Source organism: Camelus dromedarius, chromosome 18 (assembly GCF_036321535.1).
Source record: "Camelus dromedarius isolate mCamDro1 chromosome 18, mCamDro1.pat, whole genome shotgun sequence".
Classification (NCBI taxonomy): Eukaryota; Metazoa; Chordata; class Mammalia; order Artiodactyla; family Camelidae; genus Camelus; species Camelus dromedarius.
In genome coordinates, this window is record NC_087453.1 from 24,275,745 (window position 1) to 24,293,511 (window position 17,767).

At 52.2% G+C, this 17,767-nt stretch overlaps 2 protein-coding genes across 2 annotated transcripts; one reads left to right on the forward strand and one right to left on the reverse strand.

Annotated features, from left to right (window-relative positions):
• Positions 1 to 343: 343 nt before the first annotated feature.
• On the forward strand, positions 344 to 1,193 carry OXT (oxytocin/neurophysin I prepropeptide). Its single transcript, XM_064496848.1, has 3 exons — positions 344 to 513; positions 760 to 961; positions 1,077 to 1,193. The coding sequence occupies exons 1-3, from the start codon at positions 394 to 396 to the stop codon at positions 1,130 to 1,132; spliced, it is 378 nt and encodes a 125-aa protein (XP_064352918.1). The 5' UTR covers positions 344 to 393; the 3' UTR covers positions 1,133 to 1,193.
• Positions 1,194 to 9,297: 8,104 nt separating this feature from the next.
• On the reverse strand, positions 9,298 to 11,386 carry AVP (arginine vasopressin). The gene is made up of 3 exons (XM_064475836.1): positions 11,209 to 11,386; positions 9,689 to 9,890; positions 9,298 to 9,535 (listed from the first exon to the last, which is right to left on the reverse strand). Exons 1-3 carry the CDS (start codon positions 11,326 to 11,328, stop codon positions 9,357 to 9,359), a joined length of 501 nt encoding a protein of 166 aa, XP_064331906.1. The 5' UTR covers positions 11,329 to 11,386; the 3' UTR covers positions 9,298 to 9,356.
• Positions 11,387 to 17,767: the final 6,381 nt, after the last annotated feature.

Consider the following 17,767-nt stretch of genomic DNA (forward strand, 5'->3'; position numbering starts at 1 on the left):
CAAGTGTCCTCCCTGGCACCCCCTCCAAAGGTATTGGGAGTGGGCTACATAGTTCTTGGTTGGGCCACCGCGCCCCCCATACTCCCTATTCCACCCTAGGACCCAGGCCTCCGCACCGCTCCCATCCTCGAGCGGCTTCCTTCGCCCAGCGGCACTCGCTATCATCACCGGTCCATTAGCCATTAGCCTGATGCGGTGACCTTGACCCGGGCCTGGCCGCTGCAAATGAGTGGGTGCGCCGGGGGCGCAGGGCTTGACCCGCAGCGGCCCGCTGTGACCAGCCATGCGGCGGCCCTCTTAGACACGGCTCCGCCGGCGCGGCCCCCGGGCATAAAAGGCCGGGCCGGAGAGACCGTGGCAGTCGCCGGACCCCGGACCCAGCGCACCCACACCATGGCCGGCCTCAGCCTCGCCTGCTGCCTGCTCGGCCTCCTGGCGCTGACCTCCGCCTGCTACATCCAGAACTGCCCCCTGGGCGGCAAGAGGGCCGCGCTGGACCTCGACGTGCGCCAGGTGAGCTCTGGTCCTGCCGCTCCCGCCGCTCCCTTCCCCCCGCCGGCTCCCCAGAGAGCTGAGTGGCTTTTGATTCCCCCTCTTCCACCGCTGTTGGGGGCGCAAACAGCACCAGGGAGACCCCAACCTCCGGCGCTCCTCCGTTCCGCCCTCCCCCGCCCGGCTCCGCATCCCCGGCCTCTCGGGGTCTCCCGACCCAGCCCGGCCCCCTCCCCTGTCCCCGGCTCACCCCCGCCCTCCCGCCAGTGCCTCCCCTGCGGCCCCGGGGGCAAAGGCCGCTGCTTCGGGCCCAGCATCTGCTGCGGGGATGAGCTGGGCTGCTTCGTGGGCACGGCCGAGGCGCTGCGCTGCCAGGAGGAGAACTACCTGCCGTCGCCCTGCCAGTCCGGCCAGAAGCCGTGCGGGAGCGGGGGCCGCTGCGCCGCCGCCGGCATCTGCTGCAGCCCCGGTGAGTGGGGCCGGGCCGGCGGGGACCGGGGCCGGGCCGGCGGGGACCGGGGCCGGGGGCCCAGGACGACGTGCGGCGGGCCGGGGCGGCGCTGACCTGGCGTCTCTCCCCGCAGACGGCTGCCGCGCCGAGCCCGCCTGCGACCCCGAGGCCGCCTTCTCCCAGCACTGAGACCCCTCCACAGCCACCCCCAGGAATTATGAAAATGAAATAAAGCAGATTTCCCCTCCAACTCGACTGGCGTCTAAGTGTCAGAACTGGGAGGGGAGGGCCCTGACGGAGTCAAAGATCGCGGCGGGACTCGGCGCGGCCCGCGGCCGAGGGCAGAAGAGGGGAGGAGGGCCTGTGGTTCCCGCGGCGTCGTCCTGTAGGGGAGAGGGAGGAGGGGACCGTGCGGCCGGCCCCCAGGGAGATGGGAACAGACCCCGGCTTCCCTCTCCAAACAGAGCTGGGGGCCCACAGCAGGCGGGACTTGAGAGGAACATTCAAAGGTCCAAAGCAAACCGAGATAAGGGTCTGCCAGGGGACCAGAGGAAGGGAAGGCGGTCAGTGGGTAGTGAAAGTCTTCCTGACATTGGGAAGAAGGCTTGAGCCACACCCAAGGGCTGGCCTGCGGGAGAGGAGCTTGGCTGGGGCAGCTGAAGGGCCTTCAGCTTTCCAGGGAGCTGGAGTCTCAGCCCAGAGGAGGCCACTGGTACTCTCAGAAGAAGTGACCAAGCTGGGGGAGCTGGACTGGAGGAGCAGCACCTCCCTCCAAGGAGGCCCAGGGTCCCGTGTCGGGCTGAACCACACAGTAATGAGTGGGACAGCACCAGAGACTCTGCAGGACCGGGGTTCCCTGGAGCCCACGGCCACAGGAATGACAGCAAAATGTAAAAGACACGAACAGAGAGACTCAAGCAACCTATGTTTCTCATCCTTTCCTGGATCAAAGACCATTTGGGGGAATCTATAAAAGCCTAATCCATTTCCCCCAGAACATGCCCCCCATTCACTCACTCCTGCTGTGGGACAAGCAGTTTCAGAAGGTCCACACCCACACTCCCACTCCAAATAAAACAGAGCAATCACCATCTCTTAGCAATCTTTGAACATTATTTCTGTGGCTTTCTCCCACACTGGAGCAACGAGGACTCACTCAGTGGCCCCCCGCCCCCACAGCAGTGTGTATCACAGAGCGGAGAAAGAAAAAGTATGCTAAAGAGGACTGTAAGATTTTCTTTATATAAATTACAAAAACAGGCAAAACTAAGCTATGGTGCTAGAGGTCTTAGGTGTGGTAGTGACTGGAAGAGGGTGAGGGGATGCTGAGGTGCTGGTCATATTCGGTTTCTTGGCCTGGGAGCTGGTAAAACCAGTGTGTTTCATTTATGAAAATTGGTTCAAATTGCACACATGTGATTTGTTCACTTTTGTATGTATTCTTTTAATGAAGAAAAGGTCATTATTATTAAGAGCTAAGAAGAGAATAGCGGTGAGGCTCTTGAAAGCCCTGACGGTCAACAGCAACCCAGACTGTGGTTCTTAATGAGGCTGTGAGAGCAGGTCCCTCCTCTGACTCAGCACCTGGAGCAAGACATAACTGAAGGCCAAGTCCTGTTTAGATCAACTATGGGGGAATATGCGATACACATAAATGGGTATTTGAGGACCATGTCAAAGTTCTGTGGCCCCTCAGAAACCACACAGATGGAGAGGGAAGCAACTAGAAGGCACCACGCTATTTAACTAGAGAGACACACGGTTAGGGACTTGTGCATTTCCAAGCTTGGGCCACATCAGCAGGAAGTCCAGGATCTCCCTGGAACCTCACTCTCTGAGTGCCCTGCAGCCCCAGAGGCTTACACAGAGCAGAGCCATGTCAGCCCAGGTCTCCCCACCTGGAGAGAGAGTTCAGGTTCCCCTCACCCCTCCAGTGTTTTCTTTTCCAGCTTCAAAAACACAGGGTCAGATTGGCACCTCTTTTCCAGGAGAAGTTCCAGAGGTGGCATCAGGCTGGGTCCGGTGAGGAGGAGGAGCCGGGACAGCTGCACAGGGAATGTGTGCCGAGTGAAGCTGCTGGGGCCCCGGACGGTGCAGAGGCCAGCTCGCTGCCTTCTTCACTCTGCCTCCTGGCTCAGCCCCATGGCCTCTGTCCTCCTTGGAATGACTCCTTCAGTCCACCAAAGTGCTTGGGGCTTGTGCAGGGCAGTGGTTCTCAACTCTTTCCCTTTGTGTCACCAGCACTTAATGAACCCACTTTACAACCGGGAAATGAAATTGCTAGATAAAATGCCTACCCACACGTAGTTTCAAAAAACATAGAATTAGTCCTAGGAGTAATATAAAGAAAAGAAAAGTAATTTAGGACAAAGTAACACTATTTTACTATCTAAGTGAACAAGCACAGCTACACTGGGTGACATACACAGAATAAGGTCATCAGGTGATTATACTTGCTTATAACAAATACGGTGAAAAGAGATTGGAAGCCACCCTCTACAAGGAGGTCAGGAAAATAAGATGGTAGAAGCACCATGAGGATCAATATTCTCTTTTGTGCCTGAAAAAAAGATGGACTCAGACATCAATGAATCGCAAAGAGCGTATTCATGAGCCATCTGGGGAAATTTGAATAATGCTTGAATATTTGATGTTGTTGAGTTTTGGTTTGGGGCGTACATGTGTGTGGTAATGGTATGTGGTCATGTTTTTAATAAAAGTCCCTATCATTTTAGGTGCACACTGGCACGTTTACAGATGAGATGGTATGACAGCTGGGATAACTTGAGGGTGGGAGGGGCGAGTGGGGTAGAGATGAGAGAAGTAATCATGTGCTGGTAACTATGGAAGCTCAGGAGGGGGCGGGTCCCTGAGGGCTCCTTGTCTAGTGGCTCTGTTTTTTTTGTATATTTGAAACTTCCCATCATAAAAGCTAAAAACAAAATGATTGTAGTCGAGATAAACGTTCCAATATGAAAAGAAGGCCTCACATTTACTTTGTTAAAAATGATGTGCATTAATATCTATGAATTATGCAATGATACTAATTTGTAAATTCAAAATGCATATGTGTGCATCCCAGAGATGGGGGCCACCCCAGAGATGAGCTCTTCACAGCTGCGAGAAGCTTTAGGACAAAGCATTCCAGTCGGCAACCTGTAAACACCAACTGCTTCACTGAGAGTTTACTGCTGTGATTTTGCTCTGTCTCTCTGTACCACTGAAGTCCTCAGTATGATATTGATGGGCAGCCATTTCAGTTTTCTGCAGGGTTTCTATCCATGGGGTCAGTAAGTTTGTCCTGCTTCCATATCTACTAAATTTGGTATAATTTAGTTTTTAAAACTGGAATCCTGTGAAATTATACCAAAAAATGTTCCCAGCATCGTAAAAGATGATTGTCCATGGGGCAGAGCTCAGGAACATTTTTTCCCTTTCCGGATATTTTCTTCCATGTAGAGGGGTTTCCCAGAGGTAACACTCCTCCCTGGGGAGAAAGGAGTAGCTGATGGGGGCGAGTGGTGAGAGGAAAGGAGTAGGCATAACCCCACCCCTTCCTCTCTGATTCCTCTTGGGGGCCGGCTGCCATCCCAGCAAGCGCGTGCTCTCACAGCACAAATGCAGGAGCTCAGCAGGAAAATGCTGGGAAGGTCCAGCTCCTGGTGCCTGGGATGGGAAACAGCTCAGACCTCTTATTTGGCTCTATGACGCCTCCTTGCAGATATAAGTTGCATTCTCCAATATCCACTTTATCAGTAAGAAAGGTAGTCTTCTGGCTTCCAAATGTCACATTCTTTTGTTTCATTTTTTAATTGTTTCAGAATTCAGGGGTTATAGTTAACTAAGGTCAGGTTAGGCTGCCATAATAAAGACAAATGGTAAAGAGACCTTAGGGGCTCAAAGAAGCTCGATGTTTATTTCCCTCTGTTCTACCCGTCCTAGGTGAGTCCTACCCCGAGCCTAGATTCCTGGCTCTGTTCCACTCCTTCACTTAGTAGGGACCCAGGTTTCTTCTGTCGTCCCTAGGCCTTGTCATTGTCTGCATCGTCGGAGGCCAGGACACTGTAGAGTCCACTGGGTGGGAAGGGAGAGAGTGTGGAAGAGGCTCACTTACTGTCTTAAGACCCCAAGTTCACTATTCCTGTTACTCACATTTTATCGACAAGAACATGGTCATATGGACACACCTAAGTGCAAATGAAGCTGGGAAATGTAGCTACAATTCTAATACTACACAATTCCAGTCAAACTCCCAGAAGGATTTTTTTTTTTTTTTTTTTTGGTGAAAATGGCAAAGGCACTAAAATAGCCAAATCAATTTTGAAAAAGAACAAAGTTGGAAGAGTTACACTACCTGACTTCCAGACTTACTATAAAGCTACCACACTCAGGACAGGGTGGCAGTAGAGAAAGGATAGATCTATAGATTAATGCGCCAGATTAGAGAGGCCAGAAAGAGACTCACATGTATATGGTCAAATGCTTTTGAGAAACTACAAAGACAATTGAATAGCAAAAGAACAGCCATTTCAATAAACAGTGCTGGAACAGAATAATATCCAGATGCAAAAAATGAATTTCATCACTGGCAACCTACACAAAAATTAACTCAAAGTGGATCATAGCTCAAATTCTAATCTGTTTAAAACTTTGAAAGTGTTGATGATTACCCATAAAGCCACTATAAACATTCACATACGGATTTTTATGTGATTATAGATATTCATTTCACTTGGATAACTATGTATTTATGGGATTGCTGGATTCAATGGTAATTGTAAGTTAAACTGTATGAGCAATTATGGAACCGTTTTCCAGAGTGGTTGAATGATTTTGCATCCTCATCAATAATATATGAGAGTTCCAGTTGCTCTGTATCCTGATATTGTCAGCCCTCCTTTTTTTAAGCCATTGAAATGGCTATCTCACTGTGGTTTTAACTTGCATTTTCTTGATGACTAATGATTTATCTTTACATGTTTTTATTTGCTATCTATATGTCCTATGTGGTGAAGTACCTGTTTAAATCTTTTGCTCATTTAAAAAGTTGAGTCATTTTCCTATTATTAAATTTTGAGAAGGTGGTCTTTATATAGTCTAGGTATAAGTCCTTTATGAGCTGCATGATTTGTAAATCTTTTCTCCCAGTCTGTTGCTTATCTTTTCATTCTCTTAACAGTGTCCTTTCTTTTTTCTTTTTCTTTTATGGATCATGGTTTTTTTTAAATTTACTTTTATTTTTATTGAAGTATAGTCAGTTTACAATGTAAGTTTCTGGTGTACAGCATAATGTTTCAGTCATACATATACATATATAGATTCGTTTTCATATTCCCTTTTATTACAGGTTACTACAAGATATTGAATATAGTTCCTTGTGCCAGTAGAAGTTCCAGTAGAAACTTGTTGTTTATCTATTTTATATATAGTAGTTCATATCTGCAAATCTCCAACTCCCAATTTATCCCTTTCCACCCCCCTTTTCCCTTAGTACTCATAAGTTTGTTTTCTATGTCTTTGAGTCTGTTTCTGTTTTGTAAATAAGTTCATGTGCGTATTTTTTTTTAGATTCCACATATATGTGATATCATATAGTATTTTTCTTTCTCTTTTTGGCTTATTCACTTAGAATGATGATCTCCTGGTCCATCCATGTTGCTGCAAATGGCATTATTTTATTCTTTTTATGGCTGAGTAGTATTCCATTAAATAAATATACTACAACTTCTTTATCTAGTCATCTGTTGATGGACATTTAGGTTGTTTCCATGTCTTAGCCATTGTAACAGTGTCCTTTTAAAAGCAGAAGTTCTTAATTTTGGTGAATTCCAAAAGTATCAAATTTCTTCTTTTATGGATCTGACTTTTGGTGTTAGAGCTAAGAAATTTTTTCATAACTCAAGGTCATAAAGAATTTCTCCTATATTTTCTTCAAGATGTTTTATAATTTTAGAACTTATATTTGGATCTATGATAATTTTTTACAAAACCAAGCTGCCTCTTCCTACCTCCCTCTGTCTGGAAGGATTACTAAATTCCTATTAGGTCTGGTCCTGTGCCAGGTCTTCCCAGACTAGCCCTGAGTGGGCCACACTAGGGCAGAGTCAGGAGGCCAAGTCAGGCAGAGAAGCCAGTGTGGGCCCTGTTCTGGCCAGTCTTGTATTTATGTGGTTTTTTTTGTTTGTTTTTTTAGATTCTACATATGAGCAATCTCACATGTATTTTTCTTTCTCTTTTTGGCTTACTTCACTTAGAATGACATTCTCCAGGGACATCCATGTTGCTGCAAATGGCGTTATGTTGTCGTTTTTTATGGCTGAATAGTATTCTATTCCACATCCTCTTTATCCAGTCATCTGTTGATGGACATTTAGGCTGTTTCCATGTCTTGGCTATTGTAAGTAGTGCTGCTGTGAACATTGGGGTGCAGGTGTCTTTTTGAAGTAGGGTTCCTTCTGGATATATGCCCAGGAGCGGGATTCCTGGGTCATATGGTAAGTCTATTCCTAGTCTTTTGAGGAATCTCCATACTGTTTTCCACAGTGGCTGCACCAAACTGCATTCCCACCAGTAGTGAAGGAGGGTTCCCTTTTCTCCACAGCCTCTCCAGCATTTGTCATTTGTGGACTTTTGAATGATGGCCATTCTGACTAGTGTGAGGTGATACCTCACTGTAGTTTTGATTTGCATTTCTCTGATAATTAGTGATACTGAGCATTTTTTCATGTGCCTATTGATCATTTGTATGTCTTCCTTGGAGAATTGCTTGTTTAGGTCTTCTGCCCATTTTTTGATTGGGTTGTTTGTTTTATTCTTATTATGTCATATAAGCTGCTTATATATTCTGGAGATCAACCTTTTGTCGGTTTCATTGTTTGCAAAAATTTTCTCCCATTCTGTAGGTTGTTGTTTTGTTTTACTTATGTGTTCCGGGCAATCTTAAACACGCTGGACACTGAGCCCGGCTAGGGTGATGGCAGAGCAGAGCTCTAAGACCAGAAAAGAGCCTGAGGCTGACTGAGGCTGAGTCCCTAGGCTTTGCCCCAAGGCAGGGTGTTGGAGTCAGGGCTCAGAGTGACTTCTCTCAGCCTGGGCTCCCTCTGGCCTCCATCCTGACCTGACCAAGTCTTCAAGGATTTCAGAGGAGATGTTGCCTTTTGTGGCCCCAAGACCTGGAGCAGAAATACCAAGGAAAGGATGCAGAGAAGAAAGGGAGCAGAGAGAGAAGGGAGGGAGGTAGTGGGGGGGGGGCAGGCAGAAGAGGCAAGGGAGAGATGTAGTGGGACCAGGGGAGAAGCAAGAGGCAGGAGAGGGCCAAGGAGCTGCCTGAGGTGCAGGGGGAAAGGGGAATGAGGGAAAGGGGAAAGAAGGGCAGATTGGATAGAGGGGACAAAGCGGGACGGATGGACACAGAAGAGCATCTGCCAAATGCAACCGGACATCTGCCCTGAAGCTTCATGGTCAAGGCTGGAAGGTCCTAATGTGACTGTGTGTGTGTGTGTGTGTGTGTGTGTGTCCTTGTGTCTGTCTATGGGCCAGTGGGCTGTGTCTGTATTTCTCTGAGTGTGTCTGTGTTTCTCAATGAGTATCTCAGGGTCTGTATCTGTGACTGTGCTTAAGGATCACAGAGCATGTCCTTAATGATTTTTTTCTTCTCTGTATTTGGGGGGGGGGGGGTTGTGAGTGTGTGGTTGGTGTGGTTGTGTGTGTGTATTGGGGGGAGCTGAGGTCTCAGTGGGCTCTGTCTCTCACACTGGCTGAGTGACCTGAGTTGGGGTGCTTAGTTTCCTCCTGGGCAGACAGCACCTGACCCCCTTCTCTGTTCAGTCTGGGGTGATGTTCCGCTGGATGCAGGCACACGAAGCACTGCCGGCTTGGATGAAATGGGCTGGGGATCTGGGAACCTAGGTGGGTCCCTGAAACTGGTTGTGGATATCAGTGGAAACTGGAACTCCTGGAACTTCTGGTCACCCTTGGCTCACAACCCCCCACCCCGCCTCCCTCTCTCACTCTTTTCTCTCTGACCCTCGATGTCTCTCTCCATCATTTTGCTCTCTCTCTCTCTTGCTATCTTGTCCATCAATGTCTTTCCCCCCTCTCTGCCTTTATTTCCATCCCTCTGCAGGAGGATCCCCAACCCAGCCGCTCCACGGCCACTCTCTGGCACTGCCCCCCCCCGCCCCCGGTCGCCTAGTCCCTAGTTCTATCTAGAACTGTGCTGGCCCAATATCGCTTCCCCTACCGGATCTGTCCCTTTTTGGGGTGGATCTGCCCACGACTTCGTGTCTGAGAACTGGCCCCCCACCCTACCGCTCCCCTCCCGAACCCGGGAGAAGACGACGCACACAGGCCAGTGCCTTTTAAATGATTTATTTTTCGTGCTGCGAAAGTGGGGTGGGGCGGGCAAGGAGGCTCAGTAGACGCCGGGCTGGGCGTGCTCCGCGGGCTCGGGCGCCCCCGCCAGCTGCACCAGCCGTAGCAGCAAGGCCCCGGTCGGCCCGTCCAGCAGGGTCGCGTTGCTCCGGTCGCTGGCGCGGGCGCGGCGGGGGAAGCCGGCGCCCTCCCGGCACTCGGGCTCCGTCATGCAGCTCTCTGCGGGGAGCACGGGATGAGCGTGCGGCGCCGGGGCGCAACTCGGGGGGTCCCGGCCTCCCGGCCCCGGCCCGGACCCAGATCCGCCCGCCCGCAGCCCCCGCCAGATCCGGATCCGCCCGGCCCCCGGCCCCCGCCCCCCGCGCCGCGCACCGTCGTTGCAGCAGATGCCGGCGGCGGCGCAGCGGCCCCCGCTCCCGCACGGCTTCTGGCCGGACTGGCAGGGCGACGGCAGGTAGTTCTCCTCCTGGCAGCGCAGCGCCTCGGCCGTGCCCACGAAGCAGCCCAGCTCGTCCCCGCAGCAGATGCTGGGCCCGAAGCAGCGGCCTTTGCCCCCGGGGCCGCAGGGGAGGCACTGGCGGGAGGGCGGGGGTGAGCCGGGGACAGGGGAGGGGGCCGGGCTGGGTCGGGAGACCCCGAGAGGCCGGGGGGGCAAGGGCGGGGGGCTGAGCCGGGCGGGGGAGGGCGAGGAGGAGGAGCGCCGGAGGTTGGTGTCTCCCTGGCGCTGTTTGGGCCCCAAAAGCCGTCCAAGGAGGAGAATCAAAAGCTACTCAATTCCCTTGCTTTTCAGGTGACTGAGGACCAGCTCTCAGTGACAGCCCTCAGCATCCTCCCCTCTGTTGAGGGAGGGATCCCCCGTAGGCTCCATGAAAAAGACCTTCCTTCTCAGCTTGGGGTTCTCTGGGGCCTCAAGGTGTGCGCCCCTCTGTAGGCTGCCCGCCACCCTCCCCCTAATGCAGACTTTCCTGCTCTGCCCGTGATGCTCAAGCCCCATCTCTAGCCCCGCCCCTCAGAACACCCCCAGGTCCGCCCTCCCATGTCCTGTACCCTGTCTGGCTTTGCTTTGCCCTGCTCTGCGCCCCCCACCCCGAGCCAGTGGTTCTCACTGGGGCCCTGACCTCTGCTCACCCGCCATGGACCATGTGGGTGGCAGGTCCCCAGGCCCTAGAGAAGGGCATGAGGTGCCTAGGTGACTCGGCTTCCAAAGCTGCCAAGCAGAGGGATGGTGGTCTGTGGGGGCTGCCCATCCCCACTCTAGTTTATTCAACTGCTCAAAATTGGCCGCCTGTGGCCTCAGCAGAACTGAGCCTGGTGATTGGATTTCCTTCAGCTCTGTTGAAAACGGAGTAAAAGGGAGTGGACTGGACGTGCAGCTAGAGACCTGGGCTAGGTACCCAGTAGAACTTCCTCACAGGATGCTTGAGGGGTACTGCCCACTCAGGCAAGCTCAGAACAATGGCCACTTTCTGTGTGGGGCCTGGGGCCCAGGGCCCATAGCTAGGAGAGGGTGGGGGCTGAACAGGGAAGGCCTCGAGTGCTGGGGACAACGGAGCCTTCAAGCTCCAGCTGGAGAAGACCCCCAATGAGCACAGAGGAAGCCTCTCTGCCCAGTTCTCCCTGATCCAGCCCCAAGCTCAGTTACTGGGGAAACACCTCTCTTTCCTGCATCCGTTGTCTGCATAGGACGGCGTCCAGGAAGCCCTGCAGCCTGTCCTAGCCTGCCCCACAGCCTACAGCCTTGTCCCCTCGGCCCTGCCATGCCAAGCTTCCCTTCTTCCTCTGGGCACTTCCCCTGAAGCCTGCCTCTCCCACGACTTCCTAGCCCTGCACTGTGGTGCCATCCCTGGGCCTCTGCCCCTGCCCAGCAGCCCTGAGATGGGCCGCGGTCATACCTGTCTCAGCTCCAGGTCGGACATGGCCCTCTTGCCTCCCCGTGGGCAGTTCTGGAAGTAGCACGCCGAGGTGAAGGCCAGCAGGCTGAGGAAGCAGGCAGGTAGCATGGTGTCCGGCATCCTGGCGCAGGTGGGCACAGTGTACAGTGCTGCTCTGTGGACTGTGCTGCGCTGCTGTCGCTGGCTGCCTATTTATGTCCGCAGGTGTCCCCTCGGATGTGACGTGGCTGCCACCCCCCTCCCCAGTGGCTCCCCAGGAGCCCACAACCGCCAGGTCCCAAGTCGTCAGCAGTGATTCAGGCATCTAGGGACGCACGTGGGCCTGTCTGTGCAGGGGACGTGGGGGATGGGTGCTGGCCTCTGGGCTGTCATTGGCAGTGGTGCGGCTGAGGTGTGACAGCAGCTGCCATGACTGTGATTGCAATTCTCTAGATTCAAGAGAGGGACAACAGGGGTGGGCTGAGGGGAGTCACCTGGAGACCCATCTCTAAGCTTTCTGGCTGTCCAAAAGAGGCTGGGGGTCAATGGGCTCCGTCCCCTGACCCAGATCCCTGAGAAGGGGCAGGGGGACTCACGGGGCTGCTGTATAAGGTCCTGCCCCAGGAATGGTGGGCAGGTGACAGTCAGGTGTGCAGGACCCTATCAGGAAGGCTATCCCTGTGAGAGGACAAGTGACCAGGAGAGGCCTTTGTAGCAGCTGCACCAGGAAAGAAATTGCTGCCTGCAGCCTCCATCATGGAAGCAAGGGACCGACATGGAATCAGGGGCCGTTACCACAGGGTGATGGGGCAGGCTCCTGGGAGAGTCCGGGAGGCTCCCACCCCCTCACGCACCAGAGCAGGATCTAGGAACTCAGGGACTGGGGGCCTTGGGGACAGCTTCTTGGCATGTCCCCATCACTCCCCTCCCAGGCAGGAGCATGCGTTAGAGAGCTTCTATGGCATAAAGAAATCCAGAACCTGTAAAGTTGAAGGGTTGGGGGAGAGCCCCCTGGAAACTGACAGCCAGCTTGACCTAATTCCTACCCTGACCAGAACTCCAGTTTGTGGGGACCAGGGCAGGTACCAACTCAGGCCGGGGTTGGGAGCTGGGGCATGGGAGGCTTTGGGGCTGGGGGAGGGGAGAAGCCACAGGCAAGTGGGCACAGCCTGAGAAAGCAGCTTTTGGTGTATGACCCCAGGCTGAGGGGTTTAAGGGACTGAAGGCTCCTCGCTTGGCCGCCAGAGTGGCCTCTGGTCCTTGGACCCAAGCTCGCTGCCCTGCTCCTCTCAGGCTCTGCACAGCCCCCAGCTCATCCAGCCCCCAGGCTCTTGGCCTCCTCTCCAGGGTGCTGCTGGGAAGCTCCAGCCGCCTCCTGCCCACCAAGTGCTGGGCAGGGTCTAGGGTCCCAGGGGTGGGGGGCTGTGAGGATGCAGGAGCACCGTGGTCGGTCGGAATCTGGCCTCTGTTACTCGAAGCATCATGACTCAGGTGGGTCACTTGACTCTTCTGGGCCTCACTTTCCTCCAATGTGAAGTAGGGGAGATACTGACACCCACATCATGGGGTGAGATAATGTCAGAAAAGTGCGCACCATTGTAAAGCTAATTAATATTAATAGTCATATTGTATTCCTGTTAATGCCATCATTCTTAATTGTATTTTTTAAGTGGTAGCTTCTTTTTATTTATTTACTTGGGGGGTGTAATTAGGCTTATTTATTTATTTACTTAATGGAGGTACTAGGGATTGAACCCAGATCTCATGCGTGCTAAGCATGCGCTCTACCACTGAGCTATGCCCTCCACCCCCAATGCCATTATTCTTGTTAAGACCTGAAGAGGTTTTTCCAGACAGAGTAGCTTCCTGAGTTAAACCAGGAGGAACCTTTTCATTCTACTCATAGCCTAGAAATCAACTTAGCCTGAACTGTTGCCCTCCTGATACGCGGAGTTGTGGAGCAGGCCGCGGGGGGAGGCCAGAGGCCTGGCTTAGCCTAGCTGTGTGGCCTTGGCCCAGCACCTTATCCTCTCTGTACTTTAGGTCCAACTTACCATCTGGAAACCAAAGGGGCTACAGGAAATGAAAGGCTCAGGCTGTGGGACAGGCTGTGTCCCCACCAGCCGCGGCTACCTGGATCATCAATCTCAGATTTCGCTTCCCACACCAGGGCCCCTTGAAGACCCCAAGCCCCACCTCCACACAGACACCAGCGGGTCTGCTTCTCCACTGGCTGGAGAAGCCACACTGGCTGGAGAAAGTCCCATTACTGTGCTGACTGGTGACATTTCCAATATATCACCTCACACATCACATGGGCCCTCGGGACTCCCTCACCCCTTCTACCCTTACGTGTTCTCTTCCCAAGACTACTTTTTCACACCTTTGCCATCCTTAAGTCTCCTACACCTTAACTCACGATCTTGATTCAATGTCATTTAAAAAGAGAGGATTTAAGTCTTTCACCATTCCTTTCCCACCCACCCCCAGAGCCCTCCCACCTACCATCTTCTTGATATAATGATGTCATAATGGTTAGATCACTATTACCAGTTAGACTGCAAATATGCCCTCTAAGCTAAACCCTGTGGTATATTATGATGGCCTTTCCATTGCTGAAGAACTTTTTGTGTTCCCTGGACTTAGTGATCACCTTGGTTTTTCATGTGGTCCATCTGCCATTTTTATCCAGAAGTCAACATTTACTCTTCAACTCCCTCCTCTCAGGCTTCTGCCCAAACCAGTCCACTGAGACTCCTGTTATCAAGGTCATAACCTACCTCCATCTTGCCAGATTTGGTGGGCGTGTCTGTGTCCTCATTTTACATAATCCCGTAGTAGCATTCAGCATGGTTGAGCTCTCATCCTCTTTAAAAATATGCTTTTAAAATCCACCACACTGGATCTTCTTTTCTCAGTCTTCTTTTCTGGCTCTTCCTTTTTGACCTTGACTTCTATACATTGGAGCATCCCAGGACTCAGTCCTGGGTTCCTTCTCTTCTCTTCTCTTCTTAGGTGATTGCTTCTAACCCCATAATTTTATTCACTTTCTATAAATGAATGATTCTCAGATTCATACCTCCATCCTGGGCCTCTCCCCCAGGTGCCAGACCTGTAGCTACAACTGCCCAGTGGCACCTCCCTGTAGACATTTCACTAGGCCTCTCCAACTCGGCGTGGTTAAACAACTCCTGATTCTTAATTGCTCCCCTGGTCTTTCCCAGGTTTCTCTAACTGCAATGACGCCACCATCCAGCCAGCTGGTCCTCCCAGAACCTGGGACTCACCCTGGTCCATTGCTTCCCCACACTCTGTTAGTTCTACCTCTAAAATCTATCTCAAACTATCTGTTTCTTTCCACCTCTGCATTGGAATCTCAGAGTCTGCTGTTTCCTTGTCCTAAAAGTCTCACCTACCCTTCCACCTCCCCAGGGCTTCGCCTGGTTGTCTTAAGTGTCATCTTTCAAGAGAAACCTTCCCTAAGCTCCCTCCTGGAGCATCCCTCACCCCTGCCTCAATTATTTTCTAACTTGGGTCTACATTGGTGGGTTTAATAACACCTCCTACAACTTGCGGTTCATTTGTTTGTCTGTTTATTGTTTTATGTATGTGTGGCTGTACTCCCTCCAGAATGAAAGCCCCAGGGCAGAAAGAACTCCAATCTTGGTTCTGTACTGTAGCGCCACTCCTGGTACAGTGCTTGCCACACAGAGGGTTTTCAGTGATTATGGGAAAAGGAAGGGAGGGAGGGGCGCCCTGGGCACCAGCCCCGTCTCTCCAGGGAGTTACTGTGTGACCTTGGGCAAGTCACACCTGTTCCAAAGGTTGCTTGCTGTACCGACCCCATGTCCTAGTTCACTGAGGTCTTAAATGAAGCAGAAGAAGATGCTCTTAAAGGGTTAGGATTTTCTGAGATCTTTACATAACAAAGAGTTGCAGGCCTCTCGATTAAACCCCAAACCTCAAAATGTTCTTTAAATACTTCCTTACCCTTAGACCATCTTTTTTTGAGAACAAGTAGCAGTTGACTATCCTGATCTCCCATTCCTTTTTTTAAATTCCTCTTTTCTCAGGGTCAGCCCAGTGCCTGTACCACATGACATCTCTGCTATCCTCCAAAGAGGGGGGTGCTCTCATTTTCAAACAGGTCTGCTGCCAGCCGCTAGTAGTTGGCGTCTCATCTTATCTGTCTTCTGTTAGTCTGGCTCAAGGACTCGCAGCAGTGTGGACACACACATTCTCCATGAACTCCGCAGAGGTGAACGGAAGTGAGAAGTTGTAGGAGCCCAGGAACTGCAGACTGAAGAGAATCAAAGCAAGTGGCTGAACAGGGGTGACAGGCATAAAAAAAAACCGCTGGGCCTTGATGTGAAACTGTAGTTAGTCTGCACTAGGAGTAAGGGGGAAAAAAAACCCTTTCACTTCTTCATCAGAGGGAGGAAGTGGAATGTGATATTAATCAGATCTCTAAAGGGGGTTACATTTAACTTAAAAGAAATCAGAAAAGACATCATAAAAATTCTTACTTGCAAAAACAACCAAAATAAAACGCAAAAATAAACTAGGAAAAGTATTTTTGACAGACTCTTTTCTGCATTAAAGCCTGTACAGCGGCCAGGTGGATGGGTTCACATGTGGGGACTCGGCTCCAGCTCCACGTCCCACGGGGCCGGCCCGGCGCACCCACTACGGACAGTGGCTGCTGCTTAGGTGGGGTGGGGGGAGGGATACCGAGGCGGCCCCCTTGGCTGGGCTGGGGAAGAGCCAGGGGAGGGTCATATGCCAGCTCCCCAAGCAGCAGCCTGACGATCGGTAAGAAACGCCGTGGGCCGAGGGGAGCACAAGCCAAGTCAGGAGACAGGAAGCTCCGTGGGCCTTAGGGACCCGACGGGGTCGAGCGCAAATCGGGCGGCGCTGCCGGGGCGCACGGCCGGCTGGCTGGCGGCTCCCGGGAGGCCCGCGGCCGCGGCGGGACGAGCCGAACCCCAGCCGCCCGCCGCCCAGAGCCCGGGAGCACGGCGCCCGCATCTCTCTGCGCCGCCCGCCTCCCGGGCCCCGCGCTCCCGGCGGGGAAACGCGCGCGGGGCGGCTCCGCGGGGCGCGAGTGGAGGGCGGCCTGGCTGGCGGGCGGGCGGGCGGGCGGGCGGGGAGGTCCCGGTACATCTTCGGGGCCTGCAGTCTGCGGAGCGAAGGTTGAGTGGGGAGCTCCAGGAAGAGAGGGCTGGAGGGCGCAACTGGCAGGACAAACAGCTTGTGTGTGCAAAGGGGTGAAGGAGCAGGATCCTGGCGTGTGTGTGTGTGTGTGTGTGTGTGTGTGTGTGTGTGTGTGTGTGTGTGTGTGTCTGAGTGTCGGGGCGTAATACAGAGACGCACAGGCATGTTGAACCACAGACAACAGAGACTTCATCGCACTGAGTACCCGGCCGCGCTGTTCTAAGCCTTTTATATATATTTCCTCCTTGAGTCCTCGTAAAACCCTAGGAAGGAGGAAGTAATTTTTACCTTCATTTGCAGACAGGAAACTGAAGGACAGAGAGGTTGGGTAACTTGTCCCAGGAGGCACAGGCGATAAACAGCAGACCTGGGATTGGAACACAAGCCCCAGAGTCTGAGCCCTTCACCCCTGCGCTGCCTCGAAGCCCACCAATAGTGATTAAGCCACCAGCACATTAACCACTTCCTAGCATTCAGGGTTGGAAGCTGGTGGTCCTATGCCTGGCTGCGGGGGGTTCAGGATGTCACCTGGGAATTCTTTACCCACTTTGAGCACCTTCCACATGACTGGGTGTCCCTCCTCATGGCAAGGGAGGCAGCCACAAAATAGGCCTCCTCCTCTGAGCGTCTCCCTTCTCAGGGAGGAGAAATTTGCCTGTCTATCTTCTGCACTAAGCAGGGGAAATGCATAAACAGGGATAATGGAGAATAGCTAACATTCACTGCAAGCTGACAAGGTGTTCCCAGCACCAGACTACACGCTATGGAACAAGGCCATGAGATAGGTTTATCACCATTTTATTGATGTGCAAACTGAGGCACAAAGGGGTAAAGCAGTTTCCTGATGTGCCACAGCTAGCAAGGATCTGGAGCAGGATCCCAACCTAGCATCCCAACTCCGGAGCACCTGAGAGCACCCCAGGTTGTGATTCACTGTTTTGTTGGGGAGAGGGAACTCCAGGAGCTCCCACCATCATGTACTAAATTTGTTCATCTGAGGCCACCCTAACTTGCTTCAAAATAACCTGACAGGGGTGGATTGGGTGAGCGTAAGTACAGAAGAAATAAGACTGGCCGTGAATTGAGAATTGTTGAAATTGGGTGATGGGGACAGGAGAGTTGATTATACTGATCTGTATTTTTGTATATTTGTGAGATTTTCCATAATAAAAAGTTTTTTTCAAAATTATCAGCCCCACTTTTTTTGGGACTTGGGGTAAAATATGATTAAATATAAAAGTTGTGAGTCAAGCTAACAAAATGTTAAATAAAACGGGTTCTGTTCTCCCACCTTGACAAATACATGTTCATGATAACTCGAAGCCCAGGTTCATATTCGGAGTTCTGCAGCCGAACTTGGCAACCT